We start from the raw sequence: 18,820 nt of genomic DNA, 5'->3' as shown, positions 1-18,820 counted from the left end.
ACCAACTTCTTCTCATCTTTCATTATCTAGGTTTTTGGCATATCTGTAGTCAATTATATGCATTCTAGCCTTCCAAACAGACCAAAACTCAACTGCAGATTTTTAAGATAATAATGATTAAAAATAGACATTCTAAGTACTACTTACTCCGTGTATAATAAAATTCAATCTCTTTTTTAATCACACAGAAGTACCTTATAAACTGTACCACATAAGCCAGACATCAGAAAGTACCTTGCTAAAACTGTTTTATTTTATGCAATATATTTTTCAGAAAGCTCAGTGTGCACTACTGTTGAAGTAGTTCCTCATTGCAGTTCTCTGGAATAATTAAATGAACTCACTTCACTTACTTTTTTAATTACCAGTGAACAATGTGGATAGTATGGAAAATAACTCTCTAAAAATGGTTCCTGCATTTTCTTTTCAATTTGTATATATAGAAACATAGAAATATTTTTTTCTTTAAGAAAGATAGTATTTCACACTATGTTGTTATTCAGCAATCACTGCAATGCAAAGGACCAATGGTTTCTGAAACAGAGGACTTCATGAAAATTAAATGAATTGCCCTTCCCTTCAGAAATCCGGGCAGGAACTAGAGAGGCTCCCCACAAAGGGGTCAATTGTTTTAACTTGCTTCTTCTCTTAATTAGTTTTATGTAAGCAGAATATATATAGAAAGTGTATTCTAATAACGTCAGTTACAACTATGATAGTCAACTTGTCTTTGAGAGGTTCCTTTTCTGATGTGCTATTAACAATTGCATTGGCAAATCCACCTGTAGCTTTCTAAAAGGGGAAAAGATGCAAGTCCCTGCAAAAAGCAGAAGAAGAAATAAGCAGCCAAGTTCTTAGGTTCACATTCCTTGGTATTCAAGAGCCTTATAAACAAGCTTTCTTCCAAGGCTTTTGTGCATTCTACCAGTAGCTAACATGAAACATAAAGTGCAAAAGGCAGCCTTCACACCTACCATTCACAAGGCTGGAGTGACCGAAAAGCTTGGAGAGAGGCATCCATTCCAGCAAAATCCCAAAATTTTACATCATAATCATATCCACCAGTTATCAAACGAGCACCTGAAGGATCCAATCCCAAAGCAGAAACCTGCAAAGAAAAAAAAATTATAATCATAATAATTAAAGCTTTTTTATTTTTTCCACAATTCTTCAGGGTGTCACCAAAATATAAAATGCTACTGTTAAGAAAAAAATAAACTCAAGCCTCAAACAACACAGACCACTTGTTTCTTACTAAAATATCTTAGCTATATTCCCATTTTGAAATTTCACTACCTTGAATAAAGTGTGAAAGTACTTCTGAAGTAGTAGTAAGAATGGAAGTAACAATTACATCATCTGAATAAACCATGGAAGAGAGCTGAGAAAAAAAATAGTTTACAGTGTTTACTTCCTAATCATCTCATTGCAAAATGTGGCTAAGCGTTTCTATGAAGAAAATTGTACTGTAGACTTCTTTCAAAAGTACAAACAGTATTTCCAGCAAGATAACAAAATGGTATTTAACATTCACCAGTTTAAGATTCTAAGTTTATTTAAGACAGCTCTTGTGCATACAAACATTGCTTAGTTAAATTTCTCTTCTGAAAAAGGTAAAGAAGAATAAAATGGGGTATAAAATTGATTTTTTTTAAATCTCAGATTTAAATATATAATACTGTAACAAAACAGGTCAAAATAACATCTTAAAACCAATTTATTTTATATACAAAACCAGCTTCTCAGAGCTACTAGAAATTCTGAGGAAAGAATACTTATGCTTATTATTCTCATATGTTATTCTCAAATTGTAGATCAAGTAAAATGGAAATTTTACTGAAAATCTATTTTAATTCTCTATTTGAAGAATGGCAATGTTCTGTAATACAATAAATAGTATTTCATATGCTAAAACAAATCTCTACATGGAGAAATAAGGTAACAGTAGGCATTTCACTAGAAATTAAATAATTATTTAAAATCATTATCCTTCAAAATTATTTCTTTTCCTTTCACATTTGTAAAAATATCATATTTAATACTACAGTTTCAAATATTAATGTAAGATTAGCTGGAAAATATGCTAAATTAATTTAGATATCAAGAGATTATTTCTCAAAAAATTAAGTTATCTACATAAGAGAATGATGAAAAGTTATATCAAAAAACATAAAACTAGAGTATTTTTGGAATTACTCAAAATTACACCTAATATGAAATGTTAAAATGCCTGAATAAGTTTTCATTAAAAGACAAAATTCATATGGAATTCATGCTTACGATTTAATGGAGCCCATGGGTAAAACCTAGACTATAACCAGCCGATTACTTTAAAAAAAAAAAAGAAACAAAACAAAAACATGGGTCATCCCACATTTATAAGATCACATTGAAAAACCCTTTCAGTAAGAAGAAAGATAGTCTCCAAGATAATAAAGTAGTAGTACTAGTACTCGTACTAGTAGTAGCAATGATAATGGTAACGATGGTGATAATGATAACATTCTATAAAATGTCAGGAAAAGCATTTGAAGCAATAAACCAGAAAATTCTGAAGGAAAAAGAATTCACCAAGAACATTTGACTTATACAAAACCATGGGGGAAAAAACCCCAATCAAACAAAAACACTGTATACAGAATAAAAAGCAAAAAACTCTTCATTTCTGAGTGGAGGGTAACACTTGAGAACAATGTCATGACTACAAGTTTGCAAAACCTAATTTCTTTGGGGAAGAAAAGAACTCAGGGAATTACTTTCAGATGTCTAAATCAGTATTAAAAATTCTAGATATGGATGTACAATAATACCAAGAATTTTACACAGAAGATTCTTACCTATATGTATCTTCTTTACACATATACATGAGAAGTACTGACAGGAACAATGATTTAATGCAAACACATGGTAATACCATAAAAAAAACTTGTCTCAAACATATATCAGTCTACTACTGTACTTTTTTTTCAAAGCTTTAGTATACATCTATATACACTGTGTTATGGACACTTTTAAAACTTATGTAAACTGTTGAATAGTTCCCACAGAAAATATTTTAAAGCATGGAAACAAGTTCATGAAAAAAGTAACCTACAGAAAACAATTGTCCCAATAAAACAGCCTGTATGAACGAAATTTATTCTTTAAGATGGACAATTTGGTTCCCTAGAATTTAGACTTCCTTACATGAATTAGTATAGGCTTCTTTTCAGTTTTGTTTTTCCAGTTTCATGGAGAAAAAGTTCACTTAGCAATTCCTTATCTTATCAAAGACTCATTTTTAGTCATCTTCTCTTTCAGGTTCCCACTGCTGCTGACCAGCTCTGTGCTGGACACTTTTTAAGCATCACCTCCTAAGGGAGGAACAGGCTATTCCCCTGTGGGAATGCTGGAAAGCAAGCAGGTGAGGCAGAAGCCTAGCTTGGCTGAGCAGGGATCTTCTCTAGGAAATAAGGCAAAAAAGAAAGGTATATGCCCAATGGAAGCGAAGTCAGGTGACATAGGAAGAACACAGAGATGCTGCTTACTACTGCAGGGAGAAAATCTGTGCAGGCAAAGCTCAGTTGGAGTTGGAGCTGCCCAGAACCATGGGGGAAAACAAGAACTTTTTTTTTTTTTCCAAGAATATTAATGGTTAAAGGTAGTGCAGAAATAATATCAGCCCATTACAGGATAAGGATGCACACTTCACGAAGAGGTCAGAGACATGGCAGATGTTTAAAGCTTTCTTTGGCTCTGTCTTTTGACAGGGAGGGTCAAAACCATGAAAAATATCCCAGCAAATCCTGAAATTGAGCAGAATCTGCTGCCCCAAGTGGATCCCTACATCAGGCTATGAAGCCTGATAAGATTCATCTGAGAATCCTCAAATAGCTAGCTAATGTTATTCCAAAGCCTTTCTTGATGACTTTCAGGCAGTCTTGGGAACTTGGAGAGGTCAAAGCTGACTGGAAACTGACAAAAGTGGTCCCAGTTTTTAACAAGGACAAGAAGAAGGACAACGCTATCATCCGTCACCACCAGCATGGCCTCATGAGAGGGAAGTCTTACTTATCAAACCTGATTTCCTTTTAAAACAAAGTAAGCCATCTAGTTAATCAATGGATGCCACTTGATGTGATCTTTTTGGATATAAGTAAATCTTACATCTCTCACAGAGATGTAATCCTGCATCTACTCTTATAACTCTCACAGAGTCCTTCTTGATGAAATGCATTAGGAAAAGGTCCTTCACCAGAGGGTGGCTGGGCACTGGAAAAGGCTCCCCATGGAAGCTGTCACAGCAGTTCACAGAGTTCAAGAAGTGTCTGGACAATGCTCTTGGGTACATGGTGTGACTCTTGGGAATGGTGCTGTGCAGGGCCAGGAGGTGAACTTGTTCATCTTTGTGAGTCTCTTTCCAACTCAGAAAAGTCTGTGATTCTGTAACACAGTTGCCTCACAGTATTTCAAATATACAATGCCCCAGTATAGCCAAGTGTCTGAAAATAGTACTTTCAAGAAAACCAAGATGTGGCAGAAACGATGATACTATTCACCAGGCAACTGACACCTCCTTAATCTAAATGTTCTGCTGTAATTCAGGGGCATTCACTTGCAGAAATCTTTTAAAATGTGAAATCTCTTCCATGTTTCTATAAAGAATATACCCCTTTTATAACTTAAATGGAAATTCTGAACCCTAGCCATTTCATTAATGATTTCTGACATGCAGAAAACTGGGCATATCCAGATTAATCAGAATACTCAAGTGTTCTATTCAGTAACTTCTATATGAGGAAGCAGTTGTGAAATGAGATATTAGAAAGCATATATTTCATATTCTTTCTCATACCCACCTATATATCAAAAGTATAATGAGAAATAAAATATATATATGAAGTTTCATTGGGAACAGTAATTCCTATTACAGTGTACAAGCAATACAACTGGGAAATTAATCAGTTTTCTGGGAAGACTCTCTAGCTTGGGAAATCTTTCCTGAGATTTCTCAGCTGCACAGGAATAGAGTCATCATCAAATCCACATTCACTAGATTGAAGAGGTACAGATGGGATATATAAGCTTAGCTGAAGTACAGTACACTGTATGAACATAACGAGAAGATTGTAGAAACATTAGGGCAAAACACCAAAATCAAGATATGAAGTTACTCCCATCTTTATGTGTCTAAGGTCAGGGGTAAATGGTTTCACTGTTCTAAAACACACACACAAAAAAAAAAAAAAAAAAAAAAAAAAAGACAGCCCTTCTACAGAAGAGATTTTTTTTTCATTATGTTTAATTTACTGCGTCCAGTCTAATCCAACTGTGCTATATATATCCCACATTACAATTCACCTCTGTTCAAGGTGATGACAGCTGCATTCTCCTGCAGTCAAAATATCTCAGAAGCCTTCCAGAACTGTAACTTCCACTTTACAAGGCCTTTTAGTTAGAAATAACATGAGCTTACTCTTTAAGAAGCCATGAAAAGATTTACTGGTTTAATATAGAAAAAAATAAATCAAAAAAAATTGCCTAACAAAGTTTGTTAGGACGTGTATTCAAGAAACATACTGCAGAAGCAGGTGGTGTCACATGTAAAACGGGAAACTGAGTTGCACTAGTACACTACTCTGCAAAACCTAGTATCCATATAAATTAATATGCAGAGCAGTTGCGTGCACTGTGTGTAGAAAAATCCACTCTATTTTGTTTAGTGTTGTGCAATGCATCTTTTACAGGTCAATCAGCCCACAAAAAACAATTGAATTTATATTGGAAGATGTGATTATACAGAGATAGAAATATATAGAGCAAAGAAAGATACTTCCAGGTTTGACTGTGGTTCTTTCAAAGAAAGCAAAGGAGCAGTAGTGAAGATAAAAACTAGAAAAGATGCAGTGAAAGACAAGGAAGAACAAGATCTCAAGAAATTGAGAATGGTGTATAAAAGGCACTAAAAGATTGAAGTAAAATGAAGTATTTGGCTGCAAAGAAGTTGTTGGCAATAACGTGCTCCTTTAAACCCATGACCAAAGAAAGGTCTAGATTAGATCCATGTCTACATATTAGCAAGGTCTATCCTAGAAGAAAAACTCTAACAATTACAGAGAACATACTTGATCAAAATGAGACTACAGTTGAGTCAAATGGAGCCATATTTAGGTTATTACAAGAAATTGAAGAGGTAGTCATGAAACACACTTTCAATTGCACTAAGAAAAGAGATCAACTAAAATAAATCAAGGAAAAATATGCTTCTTGAACTGGTAAGTATTTGTTATCCTATTTCACAGATTGGCAGAGTTCTAGAAAAGCATGAAGAGTTGAAAACGCCATCACTTACTGTCTTTGTTCCATGCTGGAGTGTAATTTCATGAGAATCTGGGATTTTCTTGACAGGATTCTGGAAAAAAAGAAAATTCACCTCTGTGAAAACCGTGCTATCCGAAAAACCACACTAATGCAATATATATGTAAAAGTAAGAAGTCTTCCATCACACCAGTTGTAACATGAGGAGAAGAAATGGAAAAATCATAAACCAGAGACTGATTTCACATTTTTATTTGCATGAATAGATTCCCAAAAATATGATAAATAATTGTTTTGAAAATATGACACCATCTTAGGACTAAAACACAAAAATATTTTCTTTTTTTTTCTCTTCGGAAGATATTAGTTCACACAGACAGAAATGTAATGGAAGTACTCAAGTACTTTTGAACAACTTTCTACAAAGGTCATGTGTATCATTACCCTCAAAATGCTTCTTTATCCAGTTTCTTAAAGCAGACACTATCTACCCTCTTGATGTCTGACATCTTTGCTATAACTTTCTGTCACCAAGTATGATTTTAAAGTAATGTTAGGCACATTTTATACTACACTCCTGTCTTATCCATCTCTGCCAATCCCTTCACTATTTTTCATGCTTCACAGAAACATCTTTTATCTTGTTTATCAGTTCCACCTTCGATTTCTCTGATAAAACTGAAACTTCCATTATTTTTGATTTAACCACACCTACCCTTCTTCTAACTTTACTTAAACTACAAGGGAGTACACTTAGATTAGACATTATTCTTTACTTTGAAGGTTCTTAGGCACGGCCACAGGTTGCCCAAAGAAGCTGTGGATGTTTCATTCCTGGAAATGTTCCAGGTCATGCTGGATGATGCTCTGAGCAACTCGGTCTAGTGGAAGGTGCTTCTGCCCATGGCAGGGGGATTGAAATGAGATGGGGGAGGGCATGGAGGCTGTGCATGTGCTTTCACAATTTGTCTTCCGGAGCAACCACTTTGCTCACTGAAGCCCAACTGGGAAGCGGCAAGACATCCCCTGCCAAGGAAGTAAAAAATAAATCCTCTGCTTTCCCTTGTTTCCATGTTCAGACTTCACTTTCACTTCATTAAGCTGCCTTTATCTCGATCCCTGCAATTTTTCTCCATCTTCCTCTCTTCTCCTGCTCCATCCTGCTGAGGATGGAGTGATAAAGCAGCTTGGTGGGCATCCAGCCAAGGTCAGCCCACCAGAAGGTAACAGTAAATGTCTACCAATAACTCCACCTCGCCCTAAAAGGCATAGCCCACATGGAACCAAGTGACACTTTCACAGATTCTGTGGTTTAGAGGCTGAGAAACAGTTGTAGCTCAAAACTCCCAAGCAAAGCTATGATTATGAAAATGAGTTTATTGTTCAACGCACACTATAAAGCACACAAAGGTATAATTATAATACAAATTAAGTTTTCAATGCTCCATCATTCCCTACACTATAAACTAATATTCGTTGTTCTTGGAATGCAAAAAAGTGCTCAACAGCCATTGCCGGCACTTGTCATCCAAGCACATTCCATAAAAACCCAAATGTGAAAAGCAAACAATTTCCAAGATTCATCCACAACATACATCACACACAATAAAAGATGTACTATTTTTGCGAATCAAAGGCTTTAACAGAAACTTGCTGCATTCTTACCTTAATCACTGCCAGGTTGCTTTTCTTATTGGAATATCATAGAGTTCTGCAGTTCATGTAACTTACCACAAAGGTTGGTATTGTATGTCTATATTGTGTCAGCACTGAATTTTATTTTCAGAGGGTATCTTAACTACTTTGAGAGGTCTTTCAGTAAGTCAAAGAAAAAACTAATTTATTAATAAACAAAATTATCTAGAAAAAACTTACTTTATTTTAATTACTAGCTCCTTCAGGTGACAATAATTAAATCCCCCTTTTTATGAGAAGAGTGAAGTGCTAACATGAAAACATTTTTGCCTTACAACACACTTGCGTTGAGCAGTATTCTGGCTACTCATTTTAGGGAAGAAAAACAGACAGGAATATATTCTGCCACCTGATAAATCAAACATTCTGAGCCTAAAAGTCAGACACTTGGCGACTGCTACTGGTGCTAAACTCTGCAGGGTCCAAGGGATGCCTGACAGTTAAAGTAACTGTTTAGAGTATTCAAAACAAAAATTAAGATAACAACATCCAGGAACGTATCTTGGCATAACATCTTAAAATTAGCTAAATATTTACAAAATACCAAGGTGGCTTATTCTATTTTAGTTAACCATGAACTTCCTAAGTAACTCAGAATGCTGTACTTCTAATGTGTACAGCACATGCCTATATGCACACAAGATAATCAGATGCAACTACCAGCACTACTGCACTTTTCCAGTTATTACACTTCAAAGAATAATGAATTAAATCCTTTTTTTCCACACTTCGAAAGGGAAATGTAGCTAATACATTTAGGCTGATTTGAACATCTGGATATCATGCACACTGGAATACAACTGTAAGTGAGAAAAAAATTACAAGATAGAGTTTGCCTGAAATGTACCTGCCCTTCCAGCTCTTCAGCTATTGTCTGGATTTTAGATGTTAACTTTACACAAACTGACTATATGATTTCACTAATATTGTTCTGCAAAAGTTGTATAGTGATTAAAACTACAGGAGATAAAATCTTTAAAGGATTTCCAGGATGTTTTTTGTTGTTGCTGTTGTTGTTTTATTTTAATGCCCATGAGGAAAAGATAATATTTTAAATTTCTGCTTCAGCAGAAACAGAGGAAAATAGTTATGGTGTTGACATATCTCCTAATACTTTTACAAAAATTCTCAATTCTATGGCTGACATAAGATTAATATATATTAAATCTGTGAAATACAGTATTCTACACTTTCACAGGTTTTTGTCAAAATGAACAGTTTTACCTTAAAAGCAATTTCTGCAAAGGGGACATTGCAAATCAGCACCACATCTGCAGTATGGAGTTTCAATATTTTCAGGGAATTTCAGCCCTAGTTGAGTTTATACTCCTGGGCCTAACAACAATCTTCTATTTACTGCACCACTTTCAATAAATAATGTGGATTTTTTTCCCCTTGTTCCTTCTGGGAGCTTCCTTATTCTCAAACAATACTCAGAAAATATACTACTAGCAACCAGAGGCTGAAACTAGATTAGTCTCCCCAGAATGTCTCAAGAAAAATCAGACAAAAACAAAAAATCAAATAAACCAAAATTACTCACTTTTTCATGGCCCAACCAGAGAAGGGGAAAATGGCACATTTATACCTAAAAAGAACCTCTGTTGCTCCACTTCCAGAGGTTTGTCTATAAATGAAAATTATATTTGATGAGAGGGATTTGCAAACTATAGGAAATCTTTCACATATCACATATCTATTCTTTAAATAGAAACTTTTCTGGGTACCTACAATTCTATAATTTGCAGGGAAAAAACACTTCTTTTTTCTCTGTGTTTGCAACTGCCTTCTTTGAGAACTTCAAGATCATATGCTGCCCTGGAAAAAATCTGGATAGCTCCTTTGTTCCCAGTTCTCTCCTGAAACACTGGCTTCCCGAAAACTTGCAAAGACTATCATTTGTGAGAGCAGGGATATGGCACAGCACGGAGAAAAAAAATGCAAAACTATAGCTGGTTGAACTAAAAGGTGAGCACCTTCCCTGTCTTGAGCAAGAGAAAAGGTTAAAGAGAGCCTTTAAATTGATCAGGGAACTGGAACACTTCTCTTGTGAGGACAGGCTGCGTGCATTGCTCAGCCTGGAGAAGGGAAGGCTCTGGGGAAACATTATTCCTGTATCTGAAGTGGGCCTCAAAAAAGCTGGAGGAACTTACACAAGGACATGTAGCATTAGGACAAAAGGGAATAGGTTTAAACTGAGAAAGAGGGTAGGTTTTGATTAGATATTACAAAGAAATTCTTTACTGTGCCTGTGGTGAGGTACTAGCACAGGTGCTGAGAGAAGCTGTGGATGCCCCGTTCCTGAAGTATTTAAGACCAGGCCTGGATGGGGCTCTGAGCAACCTGGTTTAGTCACAGGGACATTGGAATGAGATGGTCTTTAAGATCCCTTTCAATCCAAACCATTCAATATTTCTAAGTGATTCTACTATACTAAAGACCCCCTTCTGCTCCAAGTGTACACACACCCTGCTCTTTCAGGTATCTGGTGTGATATGCTCCACAGGGAAGAAGCTGCCTGTTCATGGGCAGGAGTGGTGAGAAGGAGGCAAGAGCCCTCACAGATATTTCTCCATTTCTGGTGAAAATGCAGGTTTTGCAGAACAAGTATCACAGAGATGGTCTGACACAGACGATTATTGCCTTATTTGAAGACAGATGGAAATGACTGGAATACTAAATGGACAGCAGGAATAGCTAGTTCAAGTGGAAAGGGAACAACAAACCCTAGCAACAAACAGTAATGCAAGTACCAGCATCTGCTTAAGAACTTAACTCCCCACAAAAAGGTCCCCCTACAGAAGGCCATGCTTTAATCATTCAAATCTCAGGCCTTCTGGCAATTAAGAAAAAAGGACTTCTTATTTTTGTGGCTGTTGTTTAAATACATAATGTCCATGTTTTCTTGCAAGTTTTTTTAAAGCTTATTCTCTTCCCAACCAAAATTACTGATTTACATGGAAAAGTAAATGTCACATTGCTGAGAGACAAGATGAGAAGCACAGGAAAATTTGAGACCCTTTGAAAGACTTTTATTTTGTACACCAGCATACAGACTGACAGTGCTGAAATCTGCCTTTTGATCAGATACTAGCAAATTTACCCCTCTGTTATTTTCTTCAGCAAAGCATTCAAAACTGTAAGTGCAATTAAGAAAGTTAAGCAAGATGACAGAAAAGAGTTAAAAACAGAAATGTAATATCTTCTTATAAAAATGTTCATACTTCAAACATTTTTAGGACAAAAATATGGGCAGACAACTCATCAACACTCACAAGAGAAAGAACTGGATATCTGACACAGTAATTCCCAAAGCAGACAGTTACAACAGCACAAGCTCTTCACAAAACCATGGAATGGTCAGTGTTGGAAGGGACCTCTGGAGATCATCCAGTCCAACCCCCCTGCCAAGGCAGGGTCACCTGGAGCAGGTTACACAGAAATTCAGCCAGGTGGGTTTTGACTATCTCCAGAGAGGGAGACTCCATGGGCAGCCTGTAAGGTTCAGACAGATAAAATACCACAGAAAACCAGTGAATTCTGGAGAAAAGCCACTGTTTATCATGATCACCAAAGAAATCTGGTCCAAGTGCTGCAGTATCTATGCATAACCATATGTTAATACGAATAGCAGAAGGTTTCAACTCATGCTTGTTATTGCTTGTCTGTATCAAAATGTGTTTGGTTTACAGATCAAGTATTCCCTCTCACACATCACTTCAAATACACCCTAAACTCTTTTTTTTCAGTGTAAAGAAGCTCTTGAAGTCCATAAAACTTCAGAGGGGGATACTTTCATAACCTTCTTGCATTGGAATTAACCTCAGGCCCACAAAAAAGTAGCTTTTCCCCTTCTACCTCACATCCAACTTCAATATGCAAGTGAAGGAAATTAAGAGACTATTTTAGTGATGATGAACAGAGAGAACAGAACCCTGTTCTGTTCTTCAATATTAAGTCTGAAACATTATTTGAAGAAAGATAAAAGGAGGTTAAGGGGAGTATTTCACAAATCTGGAAGAAAACATCCCTCATTCCTCTTTTCAAACTAGATAAATGTTTTCAGCTGTTAGGCACCCAGATGAATTTTCCATGACAGCAGTGAAAGGTGAAGGCAGTAGTAAGTGTTCTAATTTATTTTTTCTGTTCTTTTCTAAACCCGTTTTTCAAACAAACACACAGTGATGTCATGTTTTGTTCCACAATCATGCACTGATTAAAACCACACTACTTGTAAAATGGGCAGGTTTACCAAGTCACAATTTTTCACTCTTTTCCTCTGTAAATTAAACTGAAAATAAACATGTAAGATATACACTAAGGTTGCACAAGTGAACACTCAAGAGAAAGACAAAGTATGAAAAACTACAATATGAGAGATGGGCAAGATGCTGTTCCACAGCAACAGAAAAATGTAAATTTTTTTGGGTTTACAGGAGTGCATTACCCACAAACTTCCATGCAGAAGGAAGCATACAGATTTGAAAGGACATTTCAACAACTTTTAATTTCCTCTCTTTTAGGTGTTAGAATTGACAGATGTATTCTCATGCAAACTTGCATGTTATTAAACTCAGCTTGGCCCAGATTCATATAATCTGAGTTTCTATATGTGATACATCTAAATATGGAAACAACTTTCTTCAGACTTCCTGTGCAGTCTTCAAAAATAAATAAATAACTAAAGAAGAAGAATCAGCATACCAAAAAACCAAAACTATTTTGAAACCTCTCTCTCTTCATTAATTATTCAGAAAAGTGCAAAGCATCTGAATTCCTAGCATAGGTGCCTTGATTAAATTGATTAAATTAAATCAGAGCCCACGTGTCTGTATTATCTAAATTTCTGGTCTGAAGACAAAGAAAAACATTCTGGAAAACATAAGGATGCATGCAAACACTGGTACGTATTATCTTGGCTGGCATTCCTACAAAACACCCAAAATATCAATTACTCATGGAAAAACAGAGATAACTATAACTGCATGATGAATGCAGAAAACCTTTAAAATTAACAGAAATATCAGAAGGGTCCTACAAAATTATATTGTTCCCAGTTTCCAGCCTTTAATTTAGGTGAGTCAGAACAGCACAGAATATTTACATCTTGAATTTTAAGTATAGGAAGATCAAGGAGAAGTTATTCTTTCCTGTAGTGAATTAAGAGGTATTGCTTCAGTATGCACTCAGGAATTAAATGGTGCTTTAAATAGATGAACTTCCTTTCAAATACCAGCAGGAAGTAAATTTAACTATTCAGCATGTAAATAGTACTGTGGCTAGTTTCTTCCAACATTATCTAATTCAAAGATTCATGTAATTTTTCTCTTATGATCTGAACCTAAGTGTTTTGTCAGGTTCGACCAGCAAGAAAAAAGACTTTAGATTAAGTTTTTATTCCAACATGACTGCCTAAAAGTAATAAATTTCTATTGCTATTATAGGACAGATACAACATTTTTATTAGATGTTTTGTCAAATGGTAATTCAGAGACAGTGCCATGACACAACAGGTAACATCAACTAGCTCTCCCATTCCCTTTCATGCCACTTACCAGCATATCCCTTTCTGAAAAGACTCCAATGGCTTAGCAGTCTAGAAAAGGTATTACAAATACAATCTCAGCATGTTTGCAAGCACCATTTTTAGAGATAAACATCATACTTCTGAAGTACAGCAAAAAGCCTGCTTGATCTCATCTTCTGGGTGCTACTTTTAGACACATTTCAGAAGGTTGCTATTTTTTATCTAGATTCCTACATCTCATTCAGATAAACTTCTAAATTTGTAACTAGTCTTTGATTTATGAAGTCCTAGTTTATATTAAATTAATGATTATGACATGGGAATCGTTCTCACAATGTATACCAAAGAAATTCTCTTGAGCCTTTTCTAAAACAAGATATAATCATCGATAAAACTGATTTAAATCTAAAATTGCCTGGAGTCATTCAAGTTTCCTCTGCAGTTTCTGGGATACAGGTTTACTTAAACTGAGTATTCTAGTTACATTCCACTCATATAACCACCTATCTGTTTCATCTTTATCTTCTCAGCTTCAAATGAGTATAAATATAAATATAAATACTTCAAATTTGCTGAAACTGTACGTACAACTGCCACATACCACCAAAAAGCACCCATGTTCAGTCAAGCTACTGTTTTACTACAATAAAAAAATACAAAACATTACTGCCACCTGCCATATTAGGAATGAAAAAAATCTCTAGCATTTTCAGTCAGGCATATCTTTTATTAAGGTTATTCCTTAGAGCTGAATAGAGCACTTTGTTTTAATATAATGGAATACTTCCATTTACTTTGCAACAGTAAAACAACTTACACAACCATAGATCAGCTGACAATGAGGAGAAATAAACTCTGAAAGCTCTGTTCAGGTTGGTAGGTTTCCAAACCATAGCTTAATTATGAAATCAGAAAGGACAAATAATCGTGAACTTCTAAGTCTTTGGAGTAAATGTGCCAAATGCTTAGTTCAGATGGGAACAGGCATTCACCTATTTTACATTCTGCTTGTGTATAATTTTGTATAATCCTACACAGAGTCTGTGTAGGATTTCTACCACAAGGAATATGCCATAACAGACACCCATGAAAGAATCCAAAACCAAAACATAGGATGCCCAACCAGACTGAACTTAACATTTGTTAATGCATAACATTTTTCAGCCTGCTAGCCAGTTCACTTAATTATTTACATTAAACCTGCTCCAAAACATCTTTTATCTAAACTGCACAAGACACTTTATCATTACCACCATTTGGCAAACTTTAGGGAATAAAGAGCATGAAGTTCTTTCACCTGACTCACCAAGACAAACCATGAACACTTGGATGTTTTTCACTCTTTAAAATAGCTTTACTGTTCTCTAGATTTAAGCGCTGTCAAAATAGAAGTACTTATGAAGTATCTTACAATTCAAAAATACATACAAAAAAGTTAAACAAGTTTTTTCAAAAAATATTCCTCCCCTCTATATACTTAAAAAGTCAAAAATACTACTAAGCCTTTGTAATTCATGCAGCAAAACCCAATTTTAGTTACATGCACTTCTATGAATGTACATTAAAATTACATATGCAGTACAATATACATTAAAGCTTCTTTTGAAAGCTGCGTCACCACTGAAATTAAGTCCATCAACAGCAATACAATCCTGGTCTCATCAAAGCTTAAAAAAACAATGTAACCAATAAATAATCAATAGTTGGAATTGCTATCTAAAACAGAAATGGTATTACTACAACTGAAATAAAATCCATTTTTCCTCTTATCAAAAAAGAGCTTTATTAAAAGAGCTCATTTTAAGACTTCTGGTAAACATGTTAGCATAGAATTTAATAATCAGGATAATACAACCTCTATACCAGTATAATGGCAACTCCATTAGCAAGCCACCTCTTTTAAACTGTTTTAATGACCAAAATTGGTGTAGACCAATCCTTGACCTTTAATTGTGCTCTTTATCTGACTCCTACATACCTCAGTTTCCTCAGCTGAAAAAATGGGAATAAATAACACCTATTTCAAGGAATCTGCTATAAGGTTTTCCGCAATGATGGTGAAGTTTTTCACATTCCCTAGGGGTCCTGTTGGTCTTAGCAAACACTACCTTCAGCAAACTAAACCATTACAGCTCAAGAGAGAGACATGTCCACAGACTCCACTTTTCAACAGTTCTACAGCTGTCATTGTGAAACATGTTCATTCAAAAGTTTACTTCAGGATCTTGAGAGATAGAAATTTATGTGTAACAACCCAACAAGTGACAATGACTGCAGCTGTTCACAAATTTACCAAATAATTAGAGTAAGGAATTTAAAGTGTGTGTGCGTCTGTGTGTGTGTGTTTGTCAGCTAGTCATGTAAAGAAGATCTGCAACACAGGGTGAAGGTAGGGGGACAAGGGTTAAAAATTACAGCATGTCTCTGTTACTGCAGGAAGGAAGAACAATTTCCTATGTAGCTTCCACAGCTGGTTCCAATTCCATTACTATTTCGATTACTAATTCTCCCATGCCACCCATAAATTACCTTCAAAACATTAACATTTAAGCTCTCTTATAGCAGCACAATTTTATGTAATGTGACATGAGGATAAATTGCTAAGTGACTTTATGCATCTGGAAAGAGGAAAAGATACATTTATATTGCATGGACTTGAGGTCCATGCTTGGTAGAAACACACCTTCCTTCATGTTTCACTCAGGTATATTCTTTTCTATTCCATTCTAAAGCTTATGGCAGAAGAAAGCAGTGCATTAGGGCCAAATTATGTATCTCATATTGCTAAAATGGTTGTAATAGCCAACAACCCTGCAATAATTTTTAAGATGTTCAAGGGAAGTACTAAGCACTAGAAATGGTAACCAGTGTGAATATCCTGGCTTTATTTGGAACCATAAAGCAAATAATTGTAAAATGTCGTGTGTAACAATTATGAAACATGCTTGTCTTCTATGCATTTATATGGTGTATTTTACTACAATACCTATATATGTTGAAATCCCTCCAGCATATTGTATCAAAAATACTGATTTCCATACATGTACTGTAGTCTGAAAATTCCAAATTACTACAATTAAACCTGACAGGACACACAGCTAGACAGAAAGCCACTGATTTCTACAAAGCAATCACACTTAACTGTTCAGTATGGCTCAGCTCTGGGTTATACAGGAAAAGAACAAAGACCTTAACACAGTTTTCAGTGGAATGTCACCCATGTTAAATCCAACATTTATTATAGTCATTCCTTAAGGAGCCTGAAGCATAGGAGTACACAGACGCAATGCTTTCACTTTCTAACCCAGACTAAGATAAAGATCCATTGTCCTGACAACATGAACTGTTGTGCACAGAAAAAGAACAGGAAAAATCAACATCATACCTTCCTGAAATACCTCATTTCAGATTTTTATTGAAATTATTTAAGATGTCATACAACTTCCTTCCTTCCTTCCTAACACATGAAATATGTTGATTAAATGCAACCTATGATATCTCTCCTTATTCAATAGGTTTCTAGATCTTCTCAAGGAGTTGCTCATGATACTCCATACTATACAAAGATTACTTGAGTTACAAGAAAAATCGTCTTTTTAAAAATCTAAAGTTTAAGTTTGGATTATATTATTCAAATGAAATTGCTACTACTTCTGCATGTAATAAACTTGTTAACTTATCTGAAATGGATTAACAATATGCATCTTCAACTTGGTCATAACAGATAGTTACCATTTTTAGTTCATACCAATCTAGTACAAAGACGGCAACTTCAGATATTCAGATGAAACTCTACAATTACTTTTTTTGCAAGAGTCAGGAAAGAAAAGCACAGTCCACAGGTATAAAGAACTCCAGATTCCAGACCACAAAGCTACCACATATCGGCTGTAAAATTTTCAATATGACAATTGCTTTTGTGCTTGTATGTTTTAAATAGGATAAAATGCTGATATTCCAGTAAATATAGTATGTTTGTTCATTGAGCTGCTCAGATTCCACTAAGACAGAAATCATTATTAATGCCAATTCCTTATAAACAATCACTGGATAGTTTAAGTTGATAGGGACCTGTAAAAGCCATCTAGTGCAATGCCCCTGCAATGAACACAGATATATTCAACTACATCATGTTGCATAGACCTCTGTTCAACTTGGGCTTGAATTTTGTTTCCAGGGTTGGGGCATGTACCATCTCTCCCTGGGTAACCTGTTCCAGTGTTTTACAGGCCTCAGCATAAAAAACCTTGTCTCTAAGCTAAATCAACCCTCTTTTAGTTCAGTACCATTACCCCTTGCTCAGTAACTACAGACCCTCCTAAAATGTTTGTCCCCATCTTTCTTGTGGGACTCCTTTAGGTCCTAAAAGGATGCAGTACGGTATCCTCAGTGTCTTCTCTTCTTCAAGTCCCAATTCTCTCAGCCATTTTATCACATGAGAGGTGCTGCAGTTCTCTGAGCATCCTTGTGGCCCTTCCCTGGACTCACTCTGAAAGGGCCTTGTCCTTCTTTTTTATGCTGGGAGCCCAGAACTGGACACAGTGCTCCAGTTAGATCTCACCAGAGCAGAGCAGAGGGGCAGAATCCCCTCCCTCCCCTGTTGCCCATGGGGTTCTGGATGCAACCCAGGCTTCCAGGGCTGCAAGTATACATTGCCAGGTTATTTCCAGCTTTTCACTCCCAATTTCTTCTTGGCAGGGCTGCTCTCCATGCCTTTGTCCTCTAGGGATGTAAAAACAAATGAAAAACCCTCCACAAAAAGGGGGGAAAAATAACATGCTTTGTGTATAATGCTTATGTTACAAGTGCAGCTTTGATGTTGAGAAAACAGATCCATGATATTTCATACCTCCTGGCTGACTGATTGGTGAAGTTCTTAGGGAATGCATGATTCCATAACTACTGTTTCCATTAAAAAAGCAAGCTCTATCTATAAAAATCCTCTAGCAGATCTTCCCCTATAATAAGCAAGACCAACATGCTATTCTAGTGAAAAGAAACAAAAGTACAAACTACGCCAAAAACGTGCATGAGAGAAGCAGAGCTTATAAACACTTATGGGCTTTTCACAGGAAAAGCTGAAGTGGTGGGCAGGAACATATGACCCATAAAATAATCTGAATCAAATGCAGTCCAAGATTTTCCACTCATATTTGTTCAAATTCCCCATTATGGACATATTCCAGAGAACTCATAAGGAAGCCAAAACAAGGATTCCCAATTTTGCATAGTTGCTGCAATTGGGCAGAATTTAACTCCTGCTTCTGGAATTCATTCTGTAAGCCCAAATTCTTCACATT

General features: G+C 35.8%; 1 protein-coding gene across 1 annotated transcript in view; it reads right to left on the bottom strand.

The window, feature by feature from the left end:
- Positions 1-18,820, bottom strand: part of WDR70 (WD repeat domain 70) — a 124,772-nt gene that overhangs the window by 89,143 nt on the left and 16,809 nt on the right. The window contains exons 6-7 of the mRNA XM_063179659.1: positions 6,332-6,391; positions 975-1,108 (exon numbers count right to left, since the gene is read on the bottom strand). Of these exons, the coding sequence (XP_063035729.1) occupies positions 975-1,108; positions 6,332-6,391 (194 nt within the window). The remainder of the gene's footprint in view (positions 1-974; positions 1,109-6,331; positions 6,392-18,820) is intronic.

The sequence above is a fragment of the Melospiza melodia genome, chromosome Z (genome assembly GCF_035770615.1).
Source record: "Melospiza melodia melodia isolate bMelMel2 chromosome Z, bMelMel2.pri, whole genome shotgun sequence".
Classification (NCBI taxonomy): domain Eukaryota; kingdom Metazoa; phylum Chordata; class Aves; order Passeriformes; family Passerellidae; genus Melospiza; species Melospiza melodia.
This window is presented reverse-complemented; position numbering and strand designations above follow the sequence as displayed.